Genomic DNA, 16,261 nt, shown 5'->3' with positions numbered 1-16,261 from the left:
CAGCAGCTGACTGACTTCTTAAAAAGTGGGAGGGTACCAGTGGTGTTTGAGAAGGGAGAACATGAGAACAAGTGTACATGTATGCCACAAGAGAGCAGAAAACTTGTAATAAATCATCTAAGAAAGAAGCTGTCTGAAGTAAACTAACTCTTTACTGGTTTATTCAAATGCATTTTACGTTATATAAGAGCGGGGCATAGAGCTTGCATTTTCTTGTTGTCAGGGTATCAGAGCCTAAATGAGGGGATGCTTATGCCTGGATTTGAACATAGGCTTAAGGTTAGCACTAGAATTGTTTACTTTTACTTGGCCTTTATGCATGTGTATGTGTTTATGTATGTATCAGCTGTTGTTGCCCCCCCGCCCCCAAAAAAAAAAAAAAAAAAAAAAAAGGTTAAGGGGAAAAGAGCAGAACAGATTCTGGATTTTACAGAACTGTTTCCAGTAGGGAAATACTGTCATTAATATCTTTGCAATTCATGCTTTGTAACGTGATTTTTCACTTCTTCTGTCCCAGACCTGAGACAGATTAAATCACAGATGCACAGAAACTGCTGGTAACATCAGCTGAAGGGATTAAAATGGATTTGAATTCTTTAATTAAGAGGAAGCAAAGATCATGTGTAGCACTAAGATATTTTCTTTTTCTTTTAGAAGAAGAGCATTAGGATGGGAAAAGAACTGTTTAAATGAAGAGGAACAGGATAATACAGCCATGAGTAAATTTAAACTCGAGATTGGTTCCAGTCAACTAGATCAGAGAGGTTCTGGCACACTTATCATGTGAATGCATCTTTAAGAAAAGAGCTCAGTATTTTGAAGGTAGAGTTTAATAGAAATATAAAAAGTGTGTATGTTGTGTTTCCATATATCAGCGGACAGTGATCCAATGACCTGGTCTTTGGATTATGAGAGTTCCTATTTTACATTTCTTAGACAACACTATGGTTAGTATTCCAGTTGCAAAAATTTACAAGTAAAGGATAGATTTGCTTTACTTCATCCTCTCTCCTCTGTCCCCATATACCACATAAGGTAAATGTGAACACCAAGTGCCACTGTAACGTTTGAAGAAGAGGCTTGGCTGCAAAATGCAGGATGGGAAATCTCCAGTGGTTCACCCGTCTCTTGCCATAGCCACTAGCCTCCCAGGTTTTGCAGCTTCCACTGGCTGCAGCAGTGAGCAGTTTTGCACTGAAGACTCAAACCTAAACGTTTGACCTGCAAGTGTGTTGCTGCTACTTTCAAGTTACCATTCAGCAGAATGCCCTTAACCTGGAGATCTAGAGACAATGCACACTCATTATGTGCTGGTGTCTGATGATATCATGTCTGATATCTCAGGTTGGTAGAAATGACCTATCCAGATCAGGTGTTCAAGGTACTTCAGGGGCTAGTGTGAGGAAGTGCCATCATGTGTGACATCCTTGGCCTTCTGTTGTCTGCGTAGCTTTTGAGTCCACCTGATGACTGGGGCTTCCTCATTCAGTTTCATTCAGAGTACGCTAGCTCTGCCCTAGCAATCCCATTTTGGTTGTTCTCTCCCCTCAGCCCGTTCAATTTTGGAGTCTTATGTACTGCTGTTTCTTCCCATAGATTAATGAACAATCTGCTGTCAGGTTAGTTTTGCCTCTTTCTTTTTGGTATGTAAGGCAACTGACAATGCTAGCTTGGTAAGTTTTTTGTGCCTCTTGTATCAGATCATTCATTCCTGCCCTTGCACTACCACATCTCTTTTGCTGTCGTGTCTTTTTTTTGTGTGCAGTCACTTGATGAATTAGATTAAAAGCCTGATCCACTGTTTCTCTGTTGAAAAGATCTTGAATTGTTTTCAGGTGAGATCAGACGTTAATAAAATAATTAAAAATAACATCAGAACACATAGTGTACACTTTGAAAATGAATTTAATGAAAGCACTTACGAAAGAGCGCAATGTGTGTTTGTAATGAAATGACTTTTACATAATTATTAGTATAAGTTGTCCTTTTTGTATCTTGACATATCATTCATCTGCAAGGATATGTAGTAAAGCACTGAATGGTTTTGAGAGCTGAGTGCTGGTAAGACTGTACAGCACATCCTGAATTTATGAAGTGAAATTAAAGCTGCAGTTTAAAGGAAGGAGACGAGATTTTAAAGCAATCGTTTTTCTGTCAGAAGAGTCTTCAACTTACCTGTAGATATAGATGGTTCTGGTTTGCTCTAAATCTTACGCTGAGGAGATAAAATTAATTATGAAAAAATGTCTTATTAGGGTGTTCTAGTGTAATATTCTGAGAGAAGTATCTTTAAAGGTGAAGGTAATTTGTAATTGAAGATGTGTAACTCTTGTTTATAATTTAACGTTAGTCAGTGTCATTAATTTGGTTTATGTCATGTTTCAGTTTGGCACAAGTGTTTATGTCGCTATGCACTCAACTGGGGCAGGGAACCGATATGATTGAAAACTAGCGTCTGGTATTTGCTGTACAGATAGAAAAGCATGCTGGTCAGTGTAAAGTGTCAGGAAAATGGGTGAAACAGCCTTTTTCAAATGCAATCCCAGCTTCTGCTGAACTGGGGTTGCAAGGTGATGTTCTGTGAGCATCTGGGCAGCCACATCACTTCATTGATGCCGAAGGGAAGAGAGCTGCCTGATACCTTCTTTCATACTCTTGTTAGAAATCCTGCCCTACTCCTGTGCTACCTCTTTCATAAGTGGTAGGAATATACAGCCAGGAGAAAAGCTGAGTTGAGGAAGAGGAGGGATGGATTCACTTCTGTTATCAGTGGTGTTAAGCTATGTCTGCCTAATGTGAGCTGCGTAATGACACTGCAGCTTCAGTATTTCATCTGGTGACCTGTATAGTTCTCTTAATACAAAGTAATACTCAAAAATCTTTATATTTTAAGAAGGCATTGACACATTTAATTTAAACATTTATTTTTAACTACATGGATGGGAAAATTTATGTGAGGCAAAGAATAATTTAGAACAAAGAAATTTATGGTTAACATGGCATTTTTTTCCTAATGTCATGTGGATTTAAAGTGAGATATGCTTAACATGGCTTAGATAGGAAAACTGTCCTTCTTTTTCTGTGTAAAAGCTGGGTTTGTATATTTTAACCAAAGGATTTTTAGATGATATGCACAGAAAAGAGATTTCACTTACATTAAATACGGTCTTTGCTAGCAAACTGGTAAATCTCAAAATAGATGCTTTCAGCTTTTTTATATTGCTATCAGAACAATAAAAGCATTCATTTTTTTGTTAGTTTGTTTGAAAATGTATTTGAACTTTTAATACATAGTAAACTTCTTGAGTAGTTTGCTGGAACTTGCTCTACAACTGTAATCCTCCAAATTTCTTTAATCTTTTAGGATGGAGTAGTATATGATGTTAAATTTAAAGACTGGCACTAATAAAAAAAAAATGAATTCATTTATGTTCTATATATACACTTCATAAAACAAAGACAAAAAAGGAAATTTATGGTCTTAAAAAAAAAGTACATATTAATTTATGTCTTAACGGGTGAGCATGTGGTGTATACAGAAATAGAAACATGCCAGATAAACTCTATCTAAACCTCTGAATTGAATTAGGTCAAATATTTAAAGTAATGGAATCAATGGTCATTGCACGCTGTAATTATTTATATCTGAAGTCAGTCTTTTTATTATTTCGAAAAATCTTTTGACTTTTTTTGTGCTTTGTAATTCAAGGTATATGTGTGATTCATAATTACAACTTTTCTTGCTAATTAAATCAATTTAGTGAATAATTAAGGTTTCTTTTCATTGATGATTTTGAAGACTAGCATATTTTCCAAATATTTATTTATTTATTTTAAGAACTGTAAATTTAAGGGGAAAGAGCTTTAAATGGGAAATGTAGGACAATTCCACTAACTCCCTTGTTGCTGTGCTCTATGCTGTACCATAATTATTAATATTACTTTTTTTGCCCTCCTTTGCATTCTGTTTTGTGTGTCCACAGCTGAAAACTTGTAAAACTGCAGACTTGAGGTGCTTGAATTCTCACTTCTGTGAAGTGTTTATAGTGGGAAACTTGACACTGACTTCAAGGGGAATAAGGGAGAGAGGTAATGGCAAGAGGAAATTGCTCTAGCAAGAGACAGCTAAACTGAAGAGAGAAGGACTTTGCAGAACTCAGGAGGGCAAACTAGAGTTTTAAAATACTTTGTACTGTGAATCTTTTTTTTGTACAGGCATTTGTTTTCTGGCCATAGGAAGTGCTTTGGAGATTTTCTATCTTCAGAGTCTTCTTGGACTGGAGGAAAGTACTTCAAGGATCTTATCGATCAGATACTGATAAAGTAATAATGACACTGATAAAATAATAATTTGAAGGTAACTTAGCAAGTAAGTTTGTGCAATGAGTTATAACTGTGGTCTTGCTTTCCTCGTGAAATTGCTTGTTACAGCTTGTTTTTTACTGAAGCGTTAACAGAATTAGGTAATATTAGTGATGTTTGAAAAACTTGTGATGCTTCTCTACTTCTCCATTCTTAAGAATCTGCAAAGCATAAGCAAAAGGTAGGACTAGGTGATCTTTTGAGGTTCCTTCCAGCCTAGGCTGTTTTATGATTGTATGAGAAGCTTATACTTGAGTCTGTTAGACAAGGATAGCTATTTTGTTAAGAGTAAGTCCTGAGTGAGTCCTTAAACGTAGTCATCAGGTTAACCTTTCGTGTGTGCTTTTAAATTAAAAGTTTCACTCAGTCAAACAGATATGATTGTTGTACAAGAAACAGAAGAGAAAAAGATTTACATTGGTTTATGCTCAGTCCAGACTTCGAATCTTTGAAAGTCAAGGGCTAAAAACATATATTATCATAAAATGACTTTTGACTGTACAGTGAATAAAGATATGAATGGGTAAAAGGCATTTTTACTTCTGTAAATAAATGATGATAAATAGAATAACAATTTGAAAAAAAATCACTGTAAGGAGATCTAAAGATAGCTTGTACCTTGGACTGTGGTCTAGAAATAAGTCATTGTCCAACTTCTGGAAACCATTTAGTGAAACTGAGAGAGTTTTGACATCAAGGAAATTAGGAATTGTTCATGAGAAGATTTAAAAAAAATACATTTTTTTCAACTAATAGTCTTACTTGTAACCAGCAACACAGCATAGGTAGGGAAATGCTGTGGCACATTAATGCTGCTTAATGTATACTACTGAAGATAGATGAGCAGCATAAGCCACATCTTTGAAAGTTCCCTTTTTCATTCAGATTTGCTTAACAGTATGATTGTGTTTAAATTTCAGTGGCTTCAGCACTTTCTGGTGCTCTTCTAATTCTTACTGCTTTACTGAATTAGAGATAAGGTGTTAAAATTTTCATACCAGTGAAATTTGAGCATGGGGAAAGACTTTAATAACAATGCAATAGAAAAGTATGAATTACCAATTTTAATGTCTACCAAATAAAAATAAAAGAAACTTTGAGTAACAACCCTCTTTTCCACTTCCAAATTATAAAGATTAAAATAACTTCAATGTATCCAATAGTGAAACTGTCTACAAATTATTTTTTTGGGGAGGATGTTGGGGGAAGCGTTCCATTGGAGGTTCTATCCCAACTTGCACTGTCAGTAGATGTTTTAGAATAGACCAATAAAATGGACAGAACAGACTGCTAGGACCACGGGTTATTCACCCAAGAACTCTAATGGAACTGAAGGATGAAGCAGCTCTAAAACTGCCCTATGAACTGTTCTGTGTAAACTGTAGTTAGAACCCAGGCCCGTGTCACAGGAAAGGAAGCACTTGGCAAATGCAGTGATAGTTTTTGAAAAGGATCATGTTATCCTCATGTTTGAGGATCTGTGATTATGGAAGTTGATATCCATGGTGCTCATATTGTAGAAAACGATTAATAAAGGGCAGAATTAGTTAACTATTAATTAATGGTTCATACACTGGTGAAGTCTTCTCTATCTCAGTAATGGTTAAAAGCAAGTAGGATTTTAGGAGCTGTTAGGAAAGAAAAACAAAATAATGAAAAAAAATGCATTGCTGTGCAACTCCAAGCTTTGCTGCATCGTACATATTTTGTATGGTTGTTCTTGCTATTAAAAGATATAGTAGAGATATAGCAAAACTGATCAAGATTATGGAGACAAATAAAAGTAAGTCTTTCTTTGTACAGTGCATAATTAAGAATGGGAACTGTGCTGAAGGACTTCAATGTTTACAATTTATCAGATATAAAAAACAATTATAGAAATGTATGGAAGAACAATCTGTTGAGGATTATTAAATGAAAAGATTTTGCTTGTGAATTTGACAGCCTCTGAAATGCTAATATATGAAGACTTGCAAGGAAGCAAGTTCTTGTTCTCGTACAAGAAGACTACTTCTTTTACTTCTTCCTTGTTTCTTCTACATCCATGGAAGAAATTGACTTTGGATCCAACAGAGCATAGTTATTCCTCTGAAGAGGTTTTCAGGTGCAGCAATCTAGCTCTAGCTCTAACTGCTTTTGGTAACTGAGTCTTGCAGCTTCAGTTGCCTTGTTGTACTTAATGACTTGTGCTGGCTCATTGTCCAGCACTTGTGAGGTTCTATACCTCCTTTCAGATAACAGACCCAGAAAGGAAGAGTTGAACAATTGTCAGCCATCCTATTTCATGGAATAGTAGGTAACATTGCTGTACTTCTTTGATCATCTGTGCTCACCTCAGGTGCAACTGCACTCAGATCTTGTTATTCTGCTTTTGATAGCTTTTGCCAAGTGATGGGTCAACCTTGTAAGCCAAAGCAGCTATGTCTTGGTGATAGGAATATATCTTAAAATGGGAAGGTCTTGAAAATCACAGGAGAATTGTATGTACGCTGGAACTAGACGAAATAACTTTACTGCTGAGGACACAAGTATGTTTTAATTTTCCTGTTTCAGCCAACACTACTGTAGCGGAAGGCACATCTGTATCTTCTTTCTCTTCCTCTCACAGGAAAACTATAGAAGTTTTATGTCATTCCTGGAGTTGAATGAATCTCGATTAAAGCTTTCAGTTCTAGTGTGGGATCAATCAAGTGTTTGGATTATAGCTAAGAAACAAATTCTTCTGATTTATATATATCATATTGCTCACAGGGTTTTAGATCTTGAGATGTATAATTTCAAAATTGGATTTTATTTTAAGATTTTATCAACTTCATTAAAAATGGAAGAGGGACGTTAGAGAGTCTAATGTCATTGTTTTTTGAATAAGTTATAGTCATTTAGAAACTATTTGGTCAGTATAACTGCATTTATATTTTAATAATAAAATTAAGACAGTATTTCTGCTTTAAAAAACCTTGCCTAATGACTTAGTTTAGCTATTTGACTGATTTCCCAAAAGCAGGACTCTGTAACTATAAACTCTGGAGTTCGTTCCTAGAAAAGAGGTTGAAAGCCCAAACATTAAGTCTATTTGTTTAATCACTTTTGCCAGTGTACTAGTTCTTGTCATATGAATCAGCCTGTGCCAGTTATCATTGTCTTCTTGCAAACAAGGACCTGATATGTCTGTCTGTGATACGTATGTATTTACCTGTTTGTTGTTTTATTTTTTGTGTTGTTCCACCTATTCATGCCATGATTGTATAGTGTTTCAGTGGGCAGGATGCATGCACCTATAAAGATTCTAAGCTGAAGTACTTATTTACATGCATTAAATGGGATGTACATTTACAAGAAATAGTTGAAAGAAGACTGTATTAAGTAATATAAAAGGTGCTAGGTAATAAATACAAATTGGAACACCTTCTTGGATGTTTTTACCTTTTACAGAGCTATAAGAAAAGGCATTGGTATATTATAATTACTTTAACTCTCATACATATTATAATGCTTCAATGATTTTCTCATGCAAATATATATTTTTTCAGTATTTCTATGTATCACAAAATACCTGTCCTATTGTTAAGGGGTTATAATTTTTAATAAGGTGGGTATTTTGTGGTACATTAGAATACTGAAGAAATAGGCTGAAAAGCTTTGTGTAAAATATCAATAAATTAGCTCATGTAGGATGCCATCCACATATTCATAAAGCACTATGCTATAGACTTCCAAATGCAATGTCATATGTGTAAAATAGTCTTCTCACCACTCCCATCAGGCTCTGATTTCATTCAGATCGCTGCCACAGATGGAGAGAGTTGATTACAGAGAGTTGACTACAGTTGAATGTGTATATGGACATTTGAAAGAGGCAATAAAAAGCAACCTTTCTAATAGCTAAAACTCATTTGAGCTATTTGTTCACCTGCACATTCAGAACTGCTAATCTTGGCCTTACGTTAGTAAGGATGTGGAACTGTGGAGATAAGGAACTATGGTTGGAACTGTGAAGGGTGTGCAATGAAGACTGCTTGTTTATACCATTCTGTTTCTCAGACTCAGACGTCCGAGCATCAGATGAGGTGCTACTGGCCAAAGATGCTATAGGTCTGATGCTTGGACCATGTGTATGGCCACAGTCTAATAGGTGTAGCATGGAGACAGAATATGTGAGGGTGTACAGGAATTAATACCTGACATTACCGTCTAGTTGCATAATACCTGAAAAAAGACATCTGATTTTGAAATAAGTCAATGGTATAATATGATGGTCCAGCTTCAGGAGCCATGAGAGCTGGATATGCATTTTGATATCACCTGGTTTGATTGTTCTCTGTATGGAACAAGAATGTCTTATCACTATTATCCTCAATAGCCACCTCTTTTCTGTAGCAGCTGCCCACTCTCAGTGGGCTGCTTTCTCTTTTTCCCGTGTAAGCAGAAGTTTTCCATTTTCTATCTTTTCTATTTTCTATATGCTTTCCTTCCTGTCCCAGTGCCCTCCCCAAGTAAAAGTCTAATTACTTATTTTCTTTATAATCTAGATATTTACTTCACCGGTTCAGATACTCTATTCAATTTTTAATATATTTTTTTTCTTTTTCCTTTTCTTCTTTTTTCATTTATGGAAGTAGTTTTGTGTCTTTCTCTCTCTCTTTTTTTTTTTCCCTCTCTCTTATAAATTAGTCAGCAAACTAGGTAAAATTTTCTAGAGGCAGTAGTAAATATCAGAGTTTTCATTGCGAAGTACAACATTTCCTATGGGGAAAACAAGTAATATGTATGCTTTGCTTCTTTCTGCTGGCAACAACATTAGGATGTGACCTGAATTCTCCTGAAGAAGTATCATGTAAGTTTGCAGTAATTTAGTTTGTTGCATAATTGTATAACTGCATACAATACCTGCATGAGTTCCTGGAGTAAGTTATATATTTTTCCTTAGGGTTATGATACATTTAGTATTGCTATAACTTTGTGTGTAACCTCTTCTTTGGTGAAAATTCCAGAGAGAATTAGTTCATTTGCAGCATTGTTTCTTGATATCAAAGTTGAGAGTTAAAATTGTGTGCAACTGCTGTTTTTTTTTTTTTTTTTTTTTTATATGTTTGTATAGTTTTGTATTATCTCTGAGACTTGTAGTGCATGGATACTGTTTTCTACCCTGAGAAAAATGTAAATATGTTTCGATTTCAGCCCTTATTTAATTCCTAGTTCAAGGCTATCAGGTCAATTTTAAGTAAATTCAAGTAATTACAGTATATTAGTGTTATTATTAAGGAAATTATTTTGTTTCCTATAAAATAACGACTTGTCATGTTCCAGACTAGATGTAAATTATTACTGTATTTTCATTATGGTTCAGACTAGTAAGACATAAAAATGGTGTAGAATCAGTGCCACAGAGTTGTACGGATGTAGTGGCATCTGCAGCTGCAGCACTGATTAGATAGGCAACTCAAAACTGTTAAGAATGACAGTTTTAAGCATGTAGTCAATAAGGAGTTACTGCTGGAGAAAGCAGTTGTATGATTTTGAGATCTACAGCCCCCAACACATCCTTCTGGATTTGGTAAGGACTATACTAAAAGCATAGCCAGAAAAAAATAATGAAATTTTAGTGGCAACCTCCTTTTTGTCTGGTAGCTCTAGTGTCATTCTGTTCCTATTGTGAGCATAGGATGTTGAGTTCTCTGATGGTTCAAACCTATTCCTTTGTTTTCACATGTGTAGGGAACAAAGTGTTTCAGTTTTCCTGGGACAGGAGAATGATAACCTCTTTGATAAATCCATGCTAAAAGAAACTCAAGGCCAACTGGTTCTGGGTAGGGCAAGGAAAATAACTAAAGTGGATTGTGCCTTTCGTAATCCACTTGCCAGGACCCTAGATATCTGTCCTTCTTCCAAGGACTGTTTTATGTCTTAGTTCTGTGATTCCATCTTTTGGAAAGCCAGGTTGTTTTCTGCACTGTGGCTTATCTTCAAAAGCAGCATCATGCTGCCTAGCAGGTGTAGTGTATTAAAAGTGATTTGGAAGATGATTCAAATTTGCGTGTCCACAAAAGGGACTAGAATCCAGTTCCTTCAATCACTCTGTGAGGTCTTTACGTTCTTATCTCTTTGGTAATAGTCATACTGGACAACACAGCTCAAAGACATCAAGAAACATCAAGACATCATTTAATCTGTCTTCTTATCCTGAATAAAACCTATTATGCTTAGAAAAATACATTTTTATTTTTTTTTTAAGAATGTCGTAGCTGTCAAAGCTCTCTTTTAAAATCCACAGAAGTCATTCCAATTTAGGGAAGTGTTCCTGGTAATTCACACTACATCTGGTTTTGTCAGGAATCATTAATGAGCTAGAAATTGTAATCCTAACAATTCCATTTACTAAAACACAAAATAGGTTCAATATATATCTTTGAAATATAAGATTTGGTGCATTCAAGGGTAATGTTAGGCTTGATGAATGTCTTCCCAGATCAGAGAGACTGGGTTATCTATTTTGGGGTTAATAATTCCGTAATCAGGCAGGCAAGTATATGATATGGCTACTGTCAAAAGGACAAGTCTTACTGACAAGCCTTCTCATTTATATCCATCTCCTGAAGACAGTGGTATATACTTTTATTACCATATATTTTCTACTCAAATATTTGAAGCATGTGTGACAATTTAGGACAATCATACTGCAAAGCTTGGAAACTAATTTCAGATGCTAGATAATTAGGTAAATAATAGGAATTCATTGGGTGAATAACGTTTGACAGTGAAGATTTGTGCTGAATTAAAAAACAATGGAGATTGGATATAAGGAAAGATTTGTTTGTTTTTGGTCTTTTATTTTGTTTCCATAATAGCTGGAATGGTTCTTTTCCTAGTAACACATTATCAAACATCTATGTTATTTTAAGTAAAATTCTTATGACAGTGTGTAAATAATGAGAAATAAATTCAGCTTGTATAATGTGTTTGGAAGATCCTATTTGTATGAACTATAATCTGAAAAGAAAGAATAAGCCAGAATTTCCAGCACTGTTAATGCGTGTTTATGCAATCACTTTGCCTTTATGTTATTTTCTAACAAGGTGATTACATCATATATATAAAAAAACATCTTTTTGGAGGAGATAAGGAAAATAGCTAATAAGTATGTACTCACTTATATTCCAAGGTAATGTTAGTCTTTGAATGAGCCTGTGGTCTATGATAATTATTTGTTTAGACAAGGGGGCACAAAACCACATAATTTGGGGTTGTTTCTTTATTGCTCAATGTTGAGAGGTATTCACATACCTTCTTTATGTACCTTCTTTTTTACCTTTTTTTTGTTACTGTTAAAATCCAATTCAGTGTATTAACCTGGCCAGGTTGACTGAAGTCAGTTGCACGGTATGTTAAGGATTCTTTTATGTCCTCAGACAACTCTTACAATTAGTATTAGCATCTTCATTCAAGTCATATATTAAACAAACAAACTTGTTCTAGAAGGCTAACATGCTGACAAATTTGACTGACAAACAAAAACTTAAAGATTACGAGCACTAAATACAAAACCACTATTTTTTGTTTGTATATTCAGTGATTTGTTCTTCTCTTTGTGCATTGACTACACTTGGCAGGAAATATGTTCTGTATTCATTAATGTTTTCTCTAAATATCATCTAAATATCGAAAGCTAACAGTGAGTGTGTTTGTGCTTACTTTGGTAGTAAAAAAAGAGGAGGAAGATTTTGAAGAAAAGAAATCCATTAAGAAACGAATCAAGGAATTAAAAGTGCTGGACCCAAAGATTGCACAGAATCTGTGTAAGTAGATTTTGGTTTTATGATAAAGTAATGTTATATTAATATTCCATTAAAAATGTCTTTCTCTCTTGTGTGACTACCTCATAACCACTGTTTGGTTAAATGTGTGAGAGTATGCTTTATATGTGTGGCATTAAACTCAAACATGTAAGTTAATACAATTGAAAATATATGTTAAAAGAAAAGACCCAGAAAACAGTTAAACAATATCTCTCATTTAAGAATGAGTTTATTTCATTAGGTATCCTAAGCAATAGGATAAATAGGATACAGCTGAATATCTACTACCTGTCTTTATTTTCAACATATTCATTAAGGATTACTGCCCACACAACCAAAAAGTCAATAAAGACAGTAATGTCTACAAGATGTCTGGCCAACCCTCATGCACTTTGCAGAAGAAAGCAATAATCAGTACACTGCACAATAATACACAAATAAAGAAGCCAAAGTTTTGGCAGACGAGAGTGGTATAATGAATAGGTAACTAAAGGCAGGCAGAAAAAAAATTAGAAATGATCTTATAATGGTGAAGAAATAAACAGGTTTATATGAAAAAAATAATATATGTATGTATATATATGTATTAACTGCTTATATGGTTTTGGTAGTGGTAATTTTCTTGAGCTGCTTTTTTTGTGAGAAAGCACTAATGAGACTGTTGAAGAAAAAAGCCTAACTGTCATCTTGGTACAAAATACTATGGTGGCAATGACTGTCCTTGAGAGTAGACTTGTCTAAGTGTTCTTTGATGCTAGATGTTACACATGACAAATGGATGGAGAAAGCTGGAATTACTGGAGAACAGTAAATAAAAATACACTTTAAATTGTTCTCTTATGTATATTACTTCTCTTATGTGTATTGTTTGTTGACCTTTAGATGCTATACCCTACTTAATTGATGTTTTATAAGAAGAAATAAATTGTTTTCTTTAATTGTGGGTTAAATATTTATTTCAGCAATTTTCCTTGGATCTTTCCGAGTGCCTTACGAGGAAATCAAGATGATGATATTGGAAGTAGATGAAACACAGCTGTCAGAGTCCATGATTCAGGTAAGGAAATTTGACACTTGAAATCCCAGTATTTCAGGGTAAGCATCTCATCAAATAGAAAACTGTGCCTAAAAAGCCTCTTAATGTACACTGTTTGGCTATTAAATCACTGCAAGAGTTATTTTTTTCTGTGAACTCCGGTTCTTTTTATATTTGTAAAGCTATTTTTTTTATGAAAGTAGCTGAGTTGATGTTCTCTACTTTCTGTATTCCTATTATCTAAACCTAAATTGATTTTATTTTTGTTTGTATATTCAAACAGCTTATGTTTGTTCCCTGGTTACTGTATATTCTTTTACAATTTGTTTTTACCCCAGGCTCAGCTGCACAAATCTTTTGTTCTTGTTGAAAACTAGGTGGAAAGGGATATTTTCTTCTACTCTCTCTTTTCTCTTTCCTCTTACTTAGAATCTTGCCTTAGGACATCCACACTGACCACATTTCTTCCTTAGAGCTTATTTGGATAGTGTTTTTCTTTTCCATATTATTTTATTCAAAGTATGATTCTGTGTGAAGACAAAAGATACTCAAAGTTCCTTATGTTTTTCTATTCGCAGAGTTATTTAAAGGATGATAAGTTGAAGAATTCCATAAAACTAATTCTAATACAAATGCTTTATTTTAGAACCATGGGGAAAAAAAAAACATTTGGAGAAATGTCTGGAGGTCATCTGGTCCAGTCTCTGCTCGTAGCCAGGACAACTAGAGCAGATTGCTTAGGACCTTTCCCATTAGGTTTTGAGCATCTCCAAGGATTGAGATTGCACAGTCTTTCTGGATATATTTTCCAGTGTTGGACTACCTTTATGGTGGAAAAACATTTTCTTGTTTATCCAGCTGGAATTTTCTTTTTTGGCACTTGAGACCTTGGCCTTCTGTTGCACCCCTCCAAGACGAGCCGTATTATATCTTCTTTATATATCTTTCAGGTATCTTCCTGATATATCTTTCATTGGGAACCTGAAGACTACATTAAATTCCCCTGAATCCAGTTCTGTTAAACTTGCACAAATGCAGTTCTCTGAATGTCTCTGCTGTGTCCCCAAGTTGTATGCCATGTCCCACAGTCATCTTGATGACGCTTAATTAGATTTGCAGGGATCCTTCTGTAGACCAAGATTGCCGTTCTTTTGGATAGGATTCCTATATATTGTGATGAACTTCAATTTTTTGTAATTATGGCTCCTATATGCCAAGTTTTAATTGTGAACAATGTACTAGTAATGTAGTGTAGGTGTTCCCTAAGGAGTATTTAGATTATTGACATGTACAACACACCTGAAAGTGTGTTGGAGAGATGGGCACGAGTCCCTGCTGAAACATCCCAAAAAGATAAAGTTAGATTTTTAGAAGCATAAGCTTTTTGCAGATCTGTTGATTAGTGAAGAAAGAAATATAGGTAATAAAAAGAGATAAAATGAGTTATAACATTCAGACTCACGAGATTCAAATGTATGACTCACACTGCAACAAGTAGCAATTTGGATTCAAAGGTCAAAACAAAACAAAAAAATTAATTTTTGCATGCTTTGCCTGCAAATTGAATGTTCACCATATTGAAATGTCAAAATAAGATCCTACTGAGGAGACTGTATGTTCGACATGTACCTTTTCGTGCACTATGCAGTTTGGGTGTCATCTTTTATCACTTGGATTTCAAAGATCTTTAGACTCTGTTGAGCTATTTAGACTTCACTTTCCTTTAAAGGGAATTTTTCTACTGAATGATTTGCAGGATGGGATGTTTTTCTTAGGAAATATTTGAAAGAAGAAAGATGAGCCATCATCTCCAGTGACTGCATGTATATATCATTGTGTAATTCTTTCTATTTTGTTGGAAAATGGAGCATCAAGATGCAGTTAATATTGCCACTGAAACTATGTATTGCTTTAAGGTTATTAGGATGAACAGAGTAGTTTATGCCTTAGAGCTCATTGTTGATGCTAGTTTGTGCTTACATCCCTTTTCTTTTTCAAGGTTTTCTCTGTGCTTAGAAGATGCATGATTTGTCTCTTTATGTATGTAAAATAAATATGTGGGGTAATAGCTGAGATTCTGTAGAACTGCATGACAATCTGAGAGGTAGAATATGCTACACTGTTATGTTCAGCTTGACCTCTGTCTCAGAGTTTCCATGTTTTCTCTGAATCTCTATTATGCTGTTTGACCTTATCATTCTTTCTAGTGGTGAAAATTCAGCTTCTTAATGATATTACATCCTTAATAATACTGTGAAGCAACCTGTCTGTAATATATATTATATATCAATATTATGAAAAACTGACAACTTGATGTATTATTTCCTTGTGTGTAATTCAAAGAAAACGAAACATTTTTTTTCGTATCTTTAGGTGTTTTTGAGATCAGAAATGAGAGTCTACAGTCTTTTGGACAAGTTAGTGTTTGAGTCCTTTTGTGTTTGGTTTTGTAGGGGAGGGAACAATTTTATTAAAAAAAAGGATAAGAGACACTGAAGGACCAAAAGTGAAGTAAGGAATAATGTCCTACAAGAAGACAATGATATTACCAACTGCTGCAACTGACTGAAAGTCAGTGTAGTAGAATACAAGTAATAATGCTCACAGTATCCTGTTTGAAAGTTATATATATGTAACAAGGCATGCTGCTGGATGATTTCAGGTCACTTTTTTTTTTTTTTTTAAAAGGTGATTATACATTATCAAGCCTAAATGAAATGGAAAATTCAGTGAGACTTATTAGCTCCAAATTTACTTTGCAAGTTTGTGTGTAATCATTTCTGTCAAATGGCTTTATCCAAGCTTCTCGTTTCTGAGTAAAACAGTTCAGTAAGGACTTTGAAAATGGTACCATCTAAGTTCAAACCTCGAAAAGCACTTAGACATCTATCCTCCTTTGAAAGTGGTTGAATCGTGTGTCTCATTGCCTTAAAAATCTAGTATTCCCCCTCACATATGCTGAGGTTACTAAATAAATTAAAATATCCATCTGTATTGTCTCTTTTAAAGCATGTCTGCTTTTAAAAACCTAAAATAGTGTTGGGTTTGGATATCCAATGAAAATGTAGTT

At 34.7% G+C, this 16,261-nt stretch overlaps 1 protein-coding gene across 1 annotated transcript in view; it reads left to right on the top strand.

Annotated features, from left to right (window-relative positions):
• DIAPH3 (diaphanous related formin 3) overlaps positions 1 to 16,261 on the top strand; it is a 236,270-nt gene that overhangs the window by 90,386 nt on the left and 129,623 nt on the right. Inside the window, exons 18-19 of the mRNA XM_084520348.1 lie at positions 12,060 to 12,155; positions 13,118 to 13,212. Of these exons, the coding sequence (XP_084376474.1) occupies positions 12,060 to 12,155; positions 13,118 to 13,212 (191 nt within the window). The remainder of the gene's footprint in view (positions 1 to 12,059; positions 12,156 to 13,117; positions 13,213 to 16,261) is intronic.

Source organism: Aythya ferina (genome assembly GCF_964211825.1).
Source record: "Aythya ferina genome assembly, chromosome: 1".
Classification (NCBI taxonomy): Eukaryota; Metazoa; Chordata; class Aves; order Anseriformes; family Anatidae; genus Aythya; species Aythya ferina.
This window is presented reverse-complemented; position numbering and strand designations above follow the sequence as displayed.